This window comes from Elephantulus edwardii, unplaced genomic scaffold, assembly GCF_000299155.1.
Source record: "Elephantulus edwardii isolate Elephantulus edwardi_28Jun2011 unplaced genomic scaffold, EleEdw1.0 scaffold00108, whole genome shotgun sequence".
Lineage (NCBI taxonomy): Eukaryota > Metazoa > Chordata > Mammalia > Macroscelidea > Macroscelididae > Elephantulus > Elephantulus edwardii.
This window is the reverse complement of record NW_006399858.1, coordinates 9542635-9558319: the sequence shown is the minus strand read 5'-3', so window position 1 is coordinate 9558319 and position 15685 is coordinate 9542635. Positions and strand designations below refer to the sequence as shown.

At 39.5% G+C, this 15685-nt stretch overlaps 1 protein-coding gene across 1 annotated transcript in view; it reads left to right on the top strand.

Annotated features, from left to right (window-relative positions):
• LOC102856627 (osteoclast-stimulating factor 1-like) overlaps positions 1 to 15685 on the top strand; it is a 61544-nt gene that overhangs the window by 31439 nt on the left and 14420 nt on the right. The window contains exons 3-4 of the mRNA XM_006892003.1: positions 7750 to 7800; positions 13212 to 13275. Coding sequence (XP_006892065.1) covers positions 7750 to 7800; positions 13212 to 13275 — 115 coding nt within the window. The remainder of the gene's footprint in view (positions 1 to 7749; positions 7801 to 13211; positions 13276 to 15685) is intronic.

Here is a 15685-nt window from a genome sequence, read left to right as displayed (position 1 = left end):
ATACCTATATAAAAAAATTACAGTCTCTATGAAGCACAATAAAGCAAAGTGCAGTAACACGAGTTACACCTGTGTATCTCACACTTTGTGGCTCCTTCAGTCATTAGCACCAGGAAACAAAGGGCCAAGCTGGCCTCGTTGGAGCCATGGCTGACAGCTGCGGCATCCCGGGACAGCCGTGTGGACCCTGCCTTGGGCACCTGGGACTCCTGCTTCTTGACAGCCCATTATTTTATTTATTTTTTTACTTAAAAACTTTTTTATATTAGTTTGCATACAGTATTTGTATACATTGTTTCATTCATGTACATTGTGTTTAACACATTCCTTCATTCTCATTTTATTTTATGAGTCCCATACACTGTGTTTTAGAAAATTAATCCTCATTGTTCTGTGCCCACTGTCTGCCACCCTATCTTTTCAGGTCCCTACAAGATCTATCCTAGTTCCTTCAGGACCTCCCTCCCCTCTGCCCACCAAACTCTGCAACCCCATTATTTCCCTCCCTCCCACCTTCTGCCTTTCTCCTCCCCTCCCCATCTTCCTTTGGACTTTTACCCACGTCTTATTAATTATCCTTCAGTTTTTACAGTTATGGTCTTATGCGGGATGGTCCTCATGAGACTGAGTTTACTCAGCATACTGCTCTCCAGCCTCTCTCATACAGTATTTTTTAGAAATCATTACTCCTGAGTGCTGTATAGTATTCCATGGTGTGAATGTACCACAGACCCATTTTCTGTCTGTCTTGCTGGAAGGTGAGGTAGTCTTGGCACATCTGAGCCCTGTTTAGTCCCTGCCCTCTCTCCCGTACCCCATTCAGTACCAGCATCATGCAGAGACCTGGGTGGACTGGCTAGACCCAGTTAGTGAAGATGTCCGATGGGGAGAGAATAGCATTTACCGTGGCTGGAGGTGGGAGAGCACTAGAGGGAAGCCACCGGACCTTGTTCCACTCCTGGAGTGTTTGCTGAGCATTGCTAGATTTGTAGAGCCATGTATAGATTTGTAGCACCATGTGTAGAAAAAGGAGCTCTGGACTCATACCAGAGGCTCAAATGGGAGCCCAGCCTTTCAGCCACTGAACTTTGTCAAGTAGGACAAGTTCTTCAACCTCTCTGGGCCTGGTTGTGCAATGGAGATAAGGCCTGTAACTCAGCCCTGTCTAATGGGTTGTTGTAAAGATCAAAGGCAGTCAAGGTGCTGCTGTGAGAGAGTGACATCCACGGTCACCAGCTTAGCTCTTAACCTGGTCATGCACCATGGCCACCATGATGAGCATACCCACGCACCCCCCTCTGTAGGGGGTGTAGCGTAGGGGGTGGACTTGGTTTAAGTGCACATTCTACCCTGTACTGGTTGTGTGGCCACAGGCAAATTCCTTGTCTATGTAACATGGGGATGAGAATAGTACCCACCTCATAGAAACTGCGCTGCAATCCCAAAGGCAGGAGGTTTGAAATCATCAGCTGCTCCATGGGAGAAAGGTGAACAGTCTCCTCCCAGGCGATTTATTGTCTCTGAAAACCCGCTGGAGGGTCAGCTATGGTTCGGTTCCAGCTTGGTAAGCAACAAAGACAACAACAGACTGTGAAGTCTCTGAGTGTTACAAAAATTTAACATGCTTAATTGCTATAAGAAAGCCTGGTGATTTCTACCTTGCTGACCTATTCTGAAGAATCAGCCATTAAAAGCCCTGTGGCTCAGAGGTCCAGTCTGAGAGCCACATCCACAGGGCCACCAGGAGGTGAAATTCACTCAGCAGCAGGCGAGGGGTTTTTGTGCACTTGTTTATTTGGTATTTTTTTAAAAATTTTATTTTATTTCATTTTTTTGTGTGTACCGTCAAATCAGATCTGACCGATACAGGAGATTGTTCCTCCTTCTCCAGCAGAGCATCTGGTGGATTTGAACCGTATACCTCTGAGATTGCAGTGCAGCTTCTTGCCATTAGGCCACCAGAGCTCGCCTACTTGGTATTTTTATAGGATTGTTGAGGAGGAATTAAAGAGTATTTTTAAAAGTATAGACCAGTGCCTGGCACATCATAAGCCATTGTGAATGTGTTCTTTAAAAAACCTCTGTACAGAATCTTCTCTTTTAATGCATTTTTCTGGATTCTAGATGGATGATTCTGAAGAATTTGAAAACTGTACCTCAGTTTTTCTAAATCATTCCTAAAAGATAGATTTGCATAACCAACAAAATTCATACATAGTAAGGACATACACATGGCCGTGTTTGTGCTCCTGACTCTGACATTCCAGTGGTCATGGATGGCCTGTGGTGGAACCTTTGTGGTTCTTCAAAGAGAGAGGAAAGTGGTTAGAAACCAAAGGACAAACTGGAAATTAGGAAGTGCTGATGTGACTGAGTTGCTCTCTCCCTTTTTCTGTTCCATGAATATGATGCCAGAAATTTAAAACGAGGGCCTCATTGAATAATTGACATTAGGTGTCCTTAATGTGATGTGAATATTATAGGTAAAAAAAATCTATCCAAGTTTATTATAATCCCACTACTATTGCATTTTTTGTACTGCCACTGATAATATGAAGAATTTGGTAGATCATCTTCATAGCTAGACCAGGAAAAACTGGCCCCACTTTCTTTGGAAGTAGGTATTTCACAGGTAATAATAGCACTGTGTGCCTGGGAGTTATCGATTTTAAAAAAGAATAAACTCACTTAAGTCTTTTCTCAGGATGACGTCTTTTTACCTGACTAAAATAGACTTCCCTGTTGTCTTCACTGAACACCAAGTCTGAGCTAATGTTGGCTTGTGGCAGATACCACTGTGAGCAGCAGCCATTACCTTACAACTGAAGCAGCACTGAACGGCTTCGGAATGACCATGCTCGGTGACATTTCCACGAGGCACTTTACCAAATCACGAAGGCCAGCAATTACTTACGACATTAAGCATTTTAACTTTTCTTATTGGCTTTATTACTTTTTTTCTGAGAAAAGCAAGTCACAGTGTATGTGTGCACATTCATTTCTTAAGCTGTATTTTTTTCTTTTACACTAGATTGTTCTTTTTTTGTTGTTGTTGTTGTTTCAAGAGTGAGTAAACTTACTCAATATTGAAATTGAGGCAAACTTGGCTTTTTTGTGATTTTAGGATTTTGTGATTTGTGTCTTCAAGCTTAAACTTGGGAGACATATCATGAACCTTTCTGAGTGAAGCACTAATTGAAGAAGATTCGTTGTGAGACATAAATGGCTGCGTTTAGCTCTTGGTGAAATACAGAATAAGGGCAGTCTTTGTAAGACATTGAATTCTTCCAAAACTCTGGTAATTTCAGAGCCATTCAAAGAAAAAGTGGCCACACAAACCACATTTTCCTTATTCCATTGTCCTGCTTGCTTTCTTCCCTCTTATTCCTTGATAACTGCCATCAATCGAGTCAGCCATTAAAGACAAGAGGGTGAACTGCTATTGAAGTCTCCCACTTTCCTGTGAAGTTCCTGATGCTCTGTGCAGCTGGAAGGCTGTGGTGGGAGAGCGAGTTCGTTCTGGCCTCACATTGGAAGTGGGCTGCTTTGCAGCAGAGAGCTGTTCAAGGCAACACTTTGTCTAATCACTTTCTATATTCATAACATGCTAGTAGTAATACTGATCATGGATCATATGACCATTTTGAAATCAAATTAGAGATAATACTGGACACCTTTACTTTTTCTCCTAAAATCCTATTTCAAATAATATTAAAATTTAAGTCAACAAGTCTTTGAGGTTTTAACTATATTGTAGAGGTTTTGCTATGTGTAAGTCTACCAGTTGCAATCATGTTAATTTTGACCCATGACAGCCCATGTATATCAGTGGGTTCTGTGTCCCACAGGGTTTTCAAAGGCTGATATAAAGAAGATTGCCAGACTTCTCTTCCAAGGGACCTCTGAGAGGACTTGAACCAGTACCTTTTTAGCCAACTATGTTAACAATTTGCAACCCCCCCAGGCCTTTTATATAAGTAAAACCACGCTGTTGTTGAGCTGCATCTGACTCATTGTGACCCACCATGGCATTGCTGCAGTGGTAAATCTGTACTGGAGAAGACTGCCCATCCTGGATTCGGGCTGCTGACCTTTGGCTAGCAGCCCTGTGCATTAAACATGATGCCACCAGAGCTCCTTTATATACGTCTAGGATCTGTAAATTAAACTGTAAATGGGTTCAGTTCTCCAGGAACTTGGCTTGTCTTTACAATATACCATAACTTGATAGCATTAATCATCATTTGATAATTTTGAATACACAATACATCTGAATATTCATGTGCTGTGTGTGGTTACAGGAAGCATAGATACAGTCTTTATTTATATTCAGGGGGAAAAAGGGATAAAGTAGACCATTTTTGACACTAAGTAAATTACCAGTGTTGAATAAATTTTTATTGCCCAGTTTTGCCCCTAGGAGTAAATAAATAGAATGAGTAGATGAAAGAATTTACTTCACTGGTATAATATTTACTTGTTTGGAACAATGCTATAATTAGAAGATATCAAAAACTTTTTTTTTGAAAAGGCTATTTTCCTCACCATAAGTATGAAAATAATATATGCTGATGATAGCTTGGGAAATTATCCTTGCATATTTAACCATAATTATGCTCTTATGAAATACTGTACCCTGTTTTCTCATTGAGTCCTACAACATAAGCATTTTTCATATCTAAAATTAGCAACATTCTGGTTTTCTTAAAATGTCATATGGGAGTTATCTCCTGATGGTAAAAAGATCTTTGCTTTAAATTTGTTTAAAACTTATTATTTTGTTTTTTAAAATGTTTAGACTTTATTCAGAGAGTTTCAGGACATTTGGCTGGTTCAAGGCTGAGCAGATAACTGACTCTTGGACATGTTGATGGTCTGTAAATGGCTTGCTTTCTTTCAGCTCTTCAGCCTTACAAATGGTTCTAAGAATCATAGTTTTGGGGGGTTCCACAAGTCTCTGACCAGTAAGTTAGGCCTTTTTATGTTTTGGGGGTTTTTGGTTAGTTTTTTTTTTCCTTTTAGTTTTCTTTCATATTTTCCTCTGCTCTATCTTGGATCTTCTACTGTTATCCCTTTTAGAGTGGTCAGCAATTAAATGAAGGTACCATATAGTTCTGATCTCCAAGTTGTGGAAATTATGATTCTAGTGAACTAGCTCTGTGCATCTTTGCTTTTCTTCCCTCATTTTTGTTCCAGATAGGAAAATATCAGTAGTTGCATATTAGATGGCTGCTCACAAATATTAAGATCCTTGTCTTTAGTTAACAAAGGAGAATGTAGCATATTAGTTTTGTGGACTATGTCTATTGAACTTGATGTTTCCCAAGACTGTGGTTCTAAGGTTTCAGAATCAAACTAATTTCATCAATGTATTTGGTTTTGATTAAGAAGTTTGCTTAACATTACTCTCATCCTAGCAATTATCTTTGGATAAAGCACTTACTATTTAGAGATTCAATTTATCTTTCTGTGAAATGAAGATAATTCTTAACACAAAGATTATTTTGTTTTCCATGAGCAATTATCCATCTTTAACCTAACCTACTTATTCATTTTAAAACAATTGGTTGAGCTTATTCATTGGTACAATCAACTTGACAATTCATACTATTTCAGCCTTGTGCTGGTTTTTTGTGTTGTTTTGTTTTTTGGTTAAGATTTTTGTTTTTGTTTTGTTTTTTTGTTCTCTTTTACTTGAAGTATTAATTAATTATCAGTCTGTTACAGAAATTTTCAGTTGTTTAGATTTAGTCATTCTGAGAAGAAGTTCACTAAGAACAGGAAAGTTATCTTGTGTCTCACTTTATCAAGACTTGAGACTGCCTGGTTTTTGAGTAGTATTCCTTCCACTCTAGCAGTATCTATAGGCTACTCTTTGAGAAGATAACAGATACACGCAGTTTAAAACAAGAAAGATGGGAAAGGTAGAGAGGCAAGTAGGTGAAGGTATTAATTAAATTTAGGGAAAACTAAGCTAAGTGGGTTTCTTCGGTAAATAACACCTTTACATAGTCTTTCACATACTAGTATGAATTACAGAGAGCTCTAGTGGCTTAAATATAAGGAGTTACACAGCCAATCCAAAAAGAGACTCAATTTGAACCCACCCACTACTCCACTGGAGAAAGATGGGCAGTTTTCTCCTGAGCAATATACCGTGTCTGAAAACCTGCTTGAGGATCAGCTATAAGTCAATTCTGACATGATGATACATAACAATGTGAGATAACAACAATGTTAACTATAAACTGTAGGAAGTGTATACTGTGCAGGAAATTTCCTGAATAAATTTGACCACAAAACACTTTTTTCCCCAAGAGTAAAATCTGCACTACAGCTTATTGTCTTGCTGTAATAAATTCTATGTGTAAAAGAACTAATTTACATATAATGGGATTTATGGATTCATAAATGATAATATTTGGGGATAACTGTTGGTTAACTGTAGGAATTTAGGTTTGACTTCTGTCAGTGGTATTCTTTTACTCTCTTTTGTTTTAAAGGACTAATAGCACTTTTAATTAATTGTGCTCATATATTATTATTAAGCATAATGCTTGCTTGATGTTTTTATGCAAACAACAAAATTTAAAGTTATAGGATAAAAATGTAAAAGGAAATAATAATAATAGTTTAAATTTAGAGGATTCTAAATCCTAAGAGCAAAATAAACTTCCATAGTTCATAAACAAGTTAAAAAACAACAACAACAAAAAAAAAACAACAAATGGTTCTGTAATGGACTGGTTATTCCCCTTTATGAAACTTTCCTTCTCTGAACATGAGGAGACAAATGGCTTTCTCAAAGTAACAAGGTAGCAGATTTTGGGAGACAGACAAATGTCTGGCTAGCACTCATGATTTTAGTTCTAGATCATTCTTTTTTTTGGAAAAATTGATGTATTTTATTTTAAGGGATCTTTCCTAGGAGGAGACTGTATTGATACTTTATCATAAAATAGTTTTTTTTCATTTTGGAAGTGTTAGATGCTTCTGTCCGTGTGTGTATGTGTGTGTGAAGATGATTTTGGTAGATACATAATTCTTTTTGAAGTTCATCAAAAGAATAATTCAGTTTTATATGCATGTTTATCCTTGAGTGGTTCAAATAGTTAAGACAGTTGACTGAAAGGTTAGTCATTTGTGTCTACCCAGAGGTGCATTTGGAAGATGTGCCTGGCAGTTTGACTCCTGAAAAATCAGCCTTTAAAGTCCTGGGGAGTGCCCTCAACTCAGACACAACGTGGAATTGCCATGGTCAGAGGCAAAGCCACAACTCTTGTCGTTTTTTCTTATACAGTTTGGAAAAAAAAAGTTTTTCTTATTCAATTTTTGCATAAAATATTATAAAAAACATAATATGTTTTTATGTTATGATATATTGTTTGTAGTTGTTGAGTGCCATGGAATCAGAACCGACCCATAGCTGATTGCCCAGTGGATTTTCAGAGGCAGTTAATTGCACGGGAGGAGATTGCCCATCCTCTTACAGAGCAGCTGGTGGCCTTGAACAGTATGACTTTGAGATTGCAGCGCTGCTTCTTGCCACGAGGCCACCAGAGCTATTATTATTATAATAGATATTGGATATATATGTGCTGATAAAAGTACATCAAATATTTTCTAGAAAGCTACTTTGTGACTGGAAATACATGTAATTACTAATTACTACTATAATTTTGTACACACACACAGAGACAGATACTAACCCATGGAAAAAATCACACTTTTTTTTTCTTTCTCTTACAGCCAGATGAGTTGTATTTTGAAGAAGGAGACATTATCTACATCACTGACATGGTAAGTTCAGACATTTGGCAGTGCCATATACAAATAAAAGTTGCCCAAAATAAGACTGTTACATATAGCCATGGTAGTGTATATTACAGAAATAAGCATACATGAGTGTTTGATTCTTTGTAATCTGAAACAGCATAAAACTGGAGTGGCCCATATCTTTTTCATCATGAGGAACATACTTAAATAAAATTGTTGTATTAATGCATGGAATGTTATGTGGCTATGACAACACTGTCATGAAATGAAACTGTAAAAAACAATATCTAAAATCTAAAAACAGTAAGACTGAACCTAGTACCTCAGTATGTAGCATAACCACAAAGAGAGAAGCAATTTCAAGTGATTTCACAATTCCATAATGTGACTGTTTAACCCCAAAATGCTTTATATGAAGATAGATAAAACACCCATGCACTACCCCCCAAAAATGTGAACTGTTTTAGTCATGATCTTGTTGAGAGAATGTTGGTACTGCTCTTCTGAGACTGTTACATGTGTATTGTGGTTTAGAGAAAATGAATCTTTAAGTAGTGATGTTGAAAACGGATTCTTCATGTCAGAGAAAGGAGTTAAGAACAGACGTGATGAAATTAAGTTAAAAAATGTATAATTTTTATAATTGGAATTATTATGATGCATTCTACCTAAAACCCCCCCAAAGTATTTCTTGCTCCTGTCCTCTGAAAAAGCCTAGGAAAAGTTATCACCCAATAATAGGTGATTTGCTAGGAATAGGAATAAAGTTTCTTTGATAAATGATTGATACTAAGTCTGGCATTGCAAAGTCTGTGCCCAGGACATTGTGTTACTACTGGTCAGCAAGGAAAGGTCCAGAGAAGAGTAGGGTCACATTTGGAAGCAGTTAGGAATTAAAGGGACTCCTGCTGACCAAAGATGGGACACTGTGAGCATCAATCAAGAGAATGACTTTGACCTTTGAGCATCAGTTAGGAGAACAATTTAAAAAGGCTGAAACACCATAAGTATGTTTAAATCAATGAGAGTTTTTTTCCAAATTGGGAAGGGTATATGCCAGGGCTGTATCCTGTCTCCATACCTTTTCAACCTATATGCAGAACTGATGATCTGGGAGGCTGGGCTCTATGAGGAGAAGTGTGGCATCAAAATTGGTAGAAGATTCATCAACAGTCAGTGTTATGCAGATGACACAACCCTGCTGCTGAAACTGAGGAGGACCTGAAGCGCTTGCTGCAGAAGGTTAAGGACTGCAGTTGTCAATATGGATTGAGGCTCAATGTCAAGAAGACAAAGATTCTCACCACTGGGCCAACTGGCAGCATCAGGATGGATGGTGAAAAGACTGAGATTTTTAACCGCTTTAGTTTGCTTGGCTCTGCAATCAACACTCTTGGCACCAGCTGCCAGGAAATTAAAAGACGTATTGTGATGGGAAAGGCTGCTGTTAGGGACCTCTCCATAGTATCGAAGAGCACTGGTGTCACTCTGGAGATTAAGGTGCACCTGATACAGGCCATGGTCTTTGCAGTCACTTGCTGTGCATCAAAGAGCTGGACAATGACTAGGGAGGATAGAAGGAGAATTGATGCCTTTGAGTTGTGCTGGAGAAAAGTACTGAATATACCATGGACTGCTAGGAGAACAAACAAGTTTATCTGGGAGAGGGTTAAACCAGGCTGCTTCTTGGAGACAAGGATTCTGAAGTTTCGTCTGACATACTTTGGACATGTTGCAAGGAGGACCAGTCCTTGGAGAAGGACGCCATGCTTGGGAGGGTGGAGGGACAGCGAAGGAGAGAAAGACCCTCTATGAGGTGGATTGATTCAGTGACTGGGGTAATGGGGGTAGGTGTGTCGGAGAACGTGAGATTGGCACAGTATGGAGCCGGGTTTAGGGCTGTTGTACCTAGAGTCACTATGAGCCACAGGTGACTCGACAGCACTTAACAACGAATACAGCAACTTAAATAGCAACAACAAAACATTATTGTTCACCCTGAGAGAATGCTGAGAAACCCACTTTTTATTTAAAAACGAAAGAGTTGATATTTATTCTGTCTTTTCCACATAAATTATATCTCCAGGTAACTGAGGAAAATTTTATCTCCAAGTAAATGAGGGGAAGTTTCTCTTTGAAGAGAAACTCCAACTATTTAAATGAAGAAGGAATTAAGATAATTACAGTGTCACAATTTGGTAACTCTTACAGCATAGTAGATGCAAGTGATAGTTATCAATGGCTGCTGACATTAGAGGGGAACTCTGGTCGTCTGAGGGTAGGTTTGAATCTATTATGGGTGAGAAATAGTCTCCTCCTGTGCAATTTAGTTGGTTTCAATTCTATGGCAGTGGGATAGTTTGATTTTAAAAAATGGACAGACTTCATTTCCCCTCCCATAAAGGAAGAACTTGAATGTGAATCTAATAAAGCCTCTACAACTAAGCTCCAAATAAATTATAGACAAATTAGAGAATATACGAACCTGTTTAAATGGCAATGTAAAGCTGCAATGGGAAAAATACAGAGTGTTGGAAACTGTAGAACAAGCTACCTGGCTTTTTCAACAGACATATTTCAAGAGAGAAAGAAAGAGAGAAAAGGAGATGTAGGAGGGATCTATATAATTAAAGAGACCTAAGAGACAGAGTCTGTTCCATCACAATGTACTTTGGTCCCAAATAATGGAATACTATTTTTTTTTAGTTTTGTGTTTTGATTGAGATATTTGATATTTTAAAAATATTTAATAATATTTAGGAATTGTGGAAAATAGTTTAAATTGTGATAGATTGAGTATAGTAAAGTTTCACTTCATACCTGTGAAGTAGATCGTTATGGATTTAGGCATTGTATGAACACCGTATTATACATACAGTTAGTTCCTAGATTGCAGATGAATTCTATTTATACATGAATCAGTCAGGGAGATAGGTTTGTATCTAATTTTAGTTAGATGTTTGTCTTATAGCCTATAGTTTATCTTTCTGTGCATTGCTGATATCTACCCTCGAGGTGGAACTGACTCTTAGCTGACTCTCCAGCAGGTTTTCAGAAGCAGTAAGTCACACAGGAAGAGATTGCTCGTCTTTCTTCCACAGACAGCTAGTGTATTCGAACCACATGCTTTTGAGTTGGCAGTGCAACTCCTTATCGCCTAGGCCACCAAAGCTCCCTACTTTGCCTGAGAAACATAACACAAAAATGTCCCTATACATTAAAACAGCTTTAACATAATAGTATAGTAATAATACTAATTTGCTTTGCAAGGTATTGCTTGTATGTTGTTGTGATTCACAGTACAAACCTTGAATTTTTTTATGTAGTAAGTTTATGAGATGTATTTGAGGTCAAATATGACCCAGTGGGAATAATGCCATATTGTAGTTACAATGAAATAATGTCTAGAATTTATTTCAGAATAATTTGGGAGGGGAGAGAAGCTGTAGATGGATATATAAACAAGATTGACAATGTGGCATTAATTTATACAGTTAAGACATAGATGTGTATAGGGTCATTATACCATTCTTTTTATTTCTGTATAAATTTAATTTTGGTGGAAGATCTATCAACAATATGCGTTATGCAGATGACACAACCCTGCTTGCTGAAAGTGAAGAGGACCTGAAGCGCTTGCTGCAGAGGGTCAAGGACTGCAGGCTTCAATATGGATTGAGGCTCAATGTCAAGAAGACAATAATTCTAACCACTGGACCAATTGGCAGCATCAGGATGGATGGTGAAGAGCTTGAGACTATTCACAGCTTTAGTTTGCTTGGCTCCACAGTTAACACTCTTGGCACCAGTAGCCAGGAAATGAAAAGACGTATTATGATGGCAAAATCTTCTGTTAGAGACGTTTCCAAAGTTCTGAAGAGCAATAGTGTCTCTCTGGAGACTAAGGTGCGTCTTTGCAATCTACAGGCCGTGGTCTTTGCAACCACTTGTTATGCATCAGAGAGTTGGACAATGACTAGAGAGGATAGAAGGAGAATTGATGCCTTTGAGCTGTGGTGCTGGAGAAGAGTATTGAGAGTACCATGGACTGCTAGGAAAACAAATAGATTAATCCTGGAGAGGGTTAAACTGGGCTGCTCCTTGGAGGAAAGGATTCTGAGGCTTCCCCTAACATACTTTGGACATGTTGTAAGGAGGGACCGGTCCTTGGAGAGGGACATACTTGGTAGGGTGGAGGGACAGCGCAGGAGAGGAAGGCCCTCTATGAGGTGGATTGATTCAGTGACTGGGGTAATTGGGATGGGTGTATCAGAGACAGTGCTAATGGCATAGGGCAGAGCAGAGTTTAGGGCTGTTGTACATAGGGTCACTGTGAGTCGCAATTGACTCGACGACACTTAACAACAACAACAACATCATAATAAGTATTTACCCCATAAGGATAATGTTCATTGCTGCATTACTCAGAATGGCCAAAAGGTAGAACCGACCCAAGTATGCATCAGGAAATGCACGGATTAGCAAAATACATTGTGTCTGTAAAATGGAGTTACTCAGCCATGAAGAAAACTGGAGTTCTGGTACATGGTGTGACATATATGCACCTTGAAAATCTTACACTGAGTGAAGTAAGCCAGACAAACAGACAAACCAAAAATAGCCAGAACATTTACAGAGAAGAAAGTTTATTAGTGGTTACCAGGAGATCTATAGGGAGGAAGAATTGGGGTCCTGCCTAAGGGGTAGTTTCTTGTTGGGCTGATGAATGTTTGGGAGTAGACAGTGATAATGGCTTTACACATTTGTTGTTGTGTACCATAGCGACCCTATGAACAAAAGACCTTTCAATAACTATTGGTTTTTAAAGTTCATAGAGTTTCCAGAGGCATGTTGTTTATGAAGTGGATGCCACTCCTTGTATGTGTATGTGTGTATATGAATATGAATATACACACACACACACACACACACACACACACACACAAATATAAATAATGATTGCCAGCCCCCTCAAAAAAAGCAACTCCAGAAACCTAAAAGTGAAATAAAGAAGTTTTAGAAGATTCCTCCTCCGCCTCCTAAAAAGAATATGTAGGAGGTAAGAGAAATTAAGACTTTTAAATACTGAAGTGGGGGTGGGGGAAAGGGGAGAGAGGGAATCCTTTATCTAATCTAAACGAATTGGATTATTGTTCTTCCCTAATCTGATTGATGGTTATTACCTGTTGAAGTTCTGGGATGAAGTGTGTGTGTGACTTGTTGCAGGCAGCTTGATATGCATTTGTAATTTAGTGATAAGTGGATTTGCCAGCATAAGTGAAGTATTGGTCAATGTGAACCAGACAAAGGTGTATTTTGTTTAGTATATCCAAATGACATAGTTTAAAAGGTGATTTGAATGTAAAAATGCACTCAGTACTAAGTACTTAATTTAAGTTTTCTTGGTGTTGTGTTGTGTTTTGTTTTTCCTCTAGAGCGATACCAATTGGTGGAAAGGCACTTGCAAAGGCAGAACTGGGCTAATTCCAAGCAACTATGGTGAGTGTTTTGGTGCTGGCTTCTCTTTGCCTAGATGTCACTCATGTTCACCTATCTGCTTCCAGAGGCCCTGCCTGTATGCTGCTGTGGCTGTGAAGTAAATGAATGGAGCCATTGTCAATCCAGAACATGTCCCTTTCCTTCAGTCTTTTGTTGGTAAAATAGCTAGGGACACAAGATTCTTTGGCTGACTCTGGCTTGTAAACGTCACAATCTCAAGAATGTAGCAGCTTTGAAAGAAACCAGTGTTTCCAAGGAAATGTTTGTGATCTTGCTTCATTCATCTTAGGCCTAAATCTCTCTCTCTTCCTTTTGCTGTTACACAAAATCTTAGAGTGTTTCATTAAACAGCTCTTTCTTTTGTGAAGGAGAAGAAACTAAATGTTGTTAATACTTATTGGGGAGCTATGCTCGTTAAATGCTTATTTTTGCAGTTTGCGTAGCTTGGTCTCTGCCCTGAAGCTGCTTGTAGTGGAAAGAGAAACAGACAAAATTATTTATGCAGGGTAAAGTAAAAATATTTACAGTTCAGTAAAGTAAAAGAGCACAAGATACACGGGGTCCCGAGTTTTAATTCTCTTTTTGGCTACTTCCTATCAGAAGAGGAGCATGCTTACAACTGGAGCCTCTGAGGCTCAGTGTCCTCTCTGTGTCGTGAGGGGATTGACATCTCGGTTCTTCTAAGGTTCCTTGGAGCTTTAGCATTAGCTCACTCCTTAGAGCAGTAGGCCTGGAGTCAGGCACTGTCTCAAGCAGTAGAGAGGGTTTAGAAAATAGTGAGGGAGCTCTGGTAGCCTAGTGGCAAGAAGCTGCACTGCAATCCTGAAGGCATGTGGATCGAATCCACCAGATACTCTGCTGGAGAAGAAGGGACAATCTCCTCCCATGCCAGTTGGATCTGATTTGACAGCACACAACAAGGAAAAAAAAAGTAGTGAAGAAAATGCTTGAGAGCCCAGTGCCCTCACCTGTCTTAGTCTCAGTGCAGTGGTCTTCAATCAACAAGACTTTAGATGTTCCTAAACTCTTTGAAATCTAAAACATACCTTTACCCAGCACTCCACTTAGTTGTGGACATGGATACAGTAACCTGTGGCTTTGCTGCTTTGTTGTTACTTGACATAGAATTGACCTCTGCTTGGCAGTGCTGCATTCATAATGGGATCAGACCATTGTGATCTGTAGGCTTTCATTGGCTGCTCTTTCGTTGCCAGGCTTTTCTTCCAAGTCTGTTAGTCAGGAAGCATCCCTGAAACGGTTCCAACATCATAGCACTGCACAGTTTTCCACTGTCAGATGGCTGGTGGCTGTGCAGGAGGCATACTTGGGTGGGGACGGGGAATCTTCTCTTTAACCCCACACAGCTCACTGCTGTTGTGTCAGTTCCAATTCGTAGTTCCATTGGGTTTCCAAAGCTGGCATTTGTTATGGGAAGAGACTGCATGTCTTTCTTCCATGCACTGGCTGGTGAGTTTGAACTGCCAGCTTTTCAATGAGTAGCCTGATCGATTATACACCACGCCCCCAGGGTTTCTTATATGAGGAAGGCCAAAATCTTCCTGCTAGTAGTTCTGGTGACCTAGTGGGTAAGGAGTTGCCCTGTCAGCAGAGAAGCAGTCATTTTGTCTCTACCAGCAACTTCATAGGAGAAAGAGATGTAGTCTCCTCCCATGTGTGTTACAGCCTCTGAGCACCTCCTGCAGGGTCTGCTATGAGTTGGTTCCTACCTGATGCCAGTGAGTATTTGAGAGAGTGAGTCACCACACAATCAAACACCCGCCTCCGTCCAGTGGATTCTGACTTGTGGTGACCCCAGAGGATGGGGTTTCCAGGTCTGTGAAGCTGTGTGGCAGCAGACTGCCACATTGTTCCCTCTCAGCATGCATGATGGCTTTGCATTGCTGACGTTTTGGTTAGCAGCCAAGTGCTATAACCACTAGGACATCAAGTCTACTTGAACCACATCTGCCCTCCCTTATATTCAGGGAATGGTCTCCATACAGCCCTTGAATGGTGATGAGGGGATGGCCTGCCGGAAGTAGCGTTTGAAGAACAGCTTTTGTGTGGACAACAGTGAATGTACTTTCTTTAGAGGCCTGTGGTCCTTTCAGGAAGCAGACTACACTCCCCCACAACCCCTCCACCTCCCCAGCTCCCTGTGCACACTCATAGGGAGACACTGATTTTCCTTTGTGTTTTTGATTTGTCCTAAACTGGCAATCTCAGGTCAACTGTTTGTCTTCTGATTAACTGCTGTTACTGGCTTACTGCTTGATTTGTGGCAGGTAACATTAATTTCAGCTTCTTTTGAAACAGGCAATGTCATCTTTCTGATATATATATAAATATATTTTTTTTTAAAAAAAAAAAAACAAAACATCATCTCTGGCTTGAGGACTGTAGGAGGATC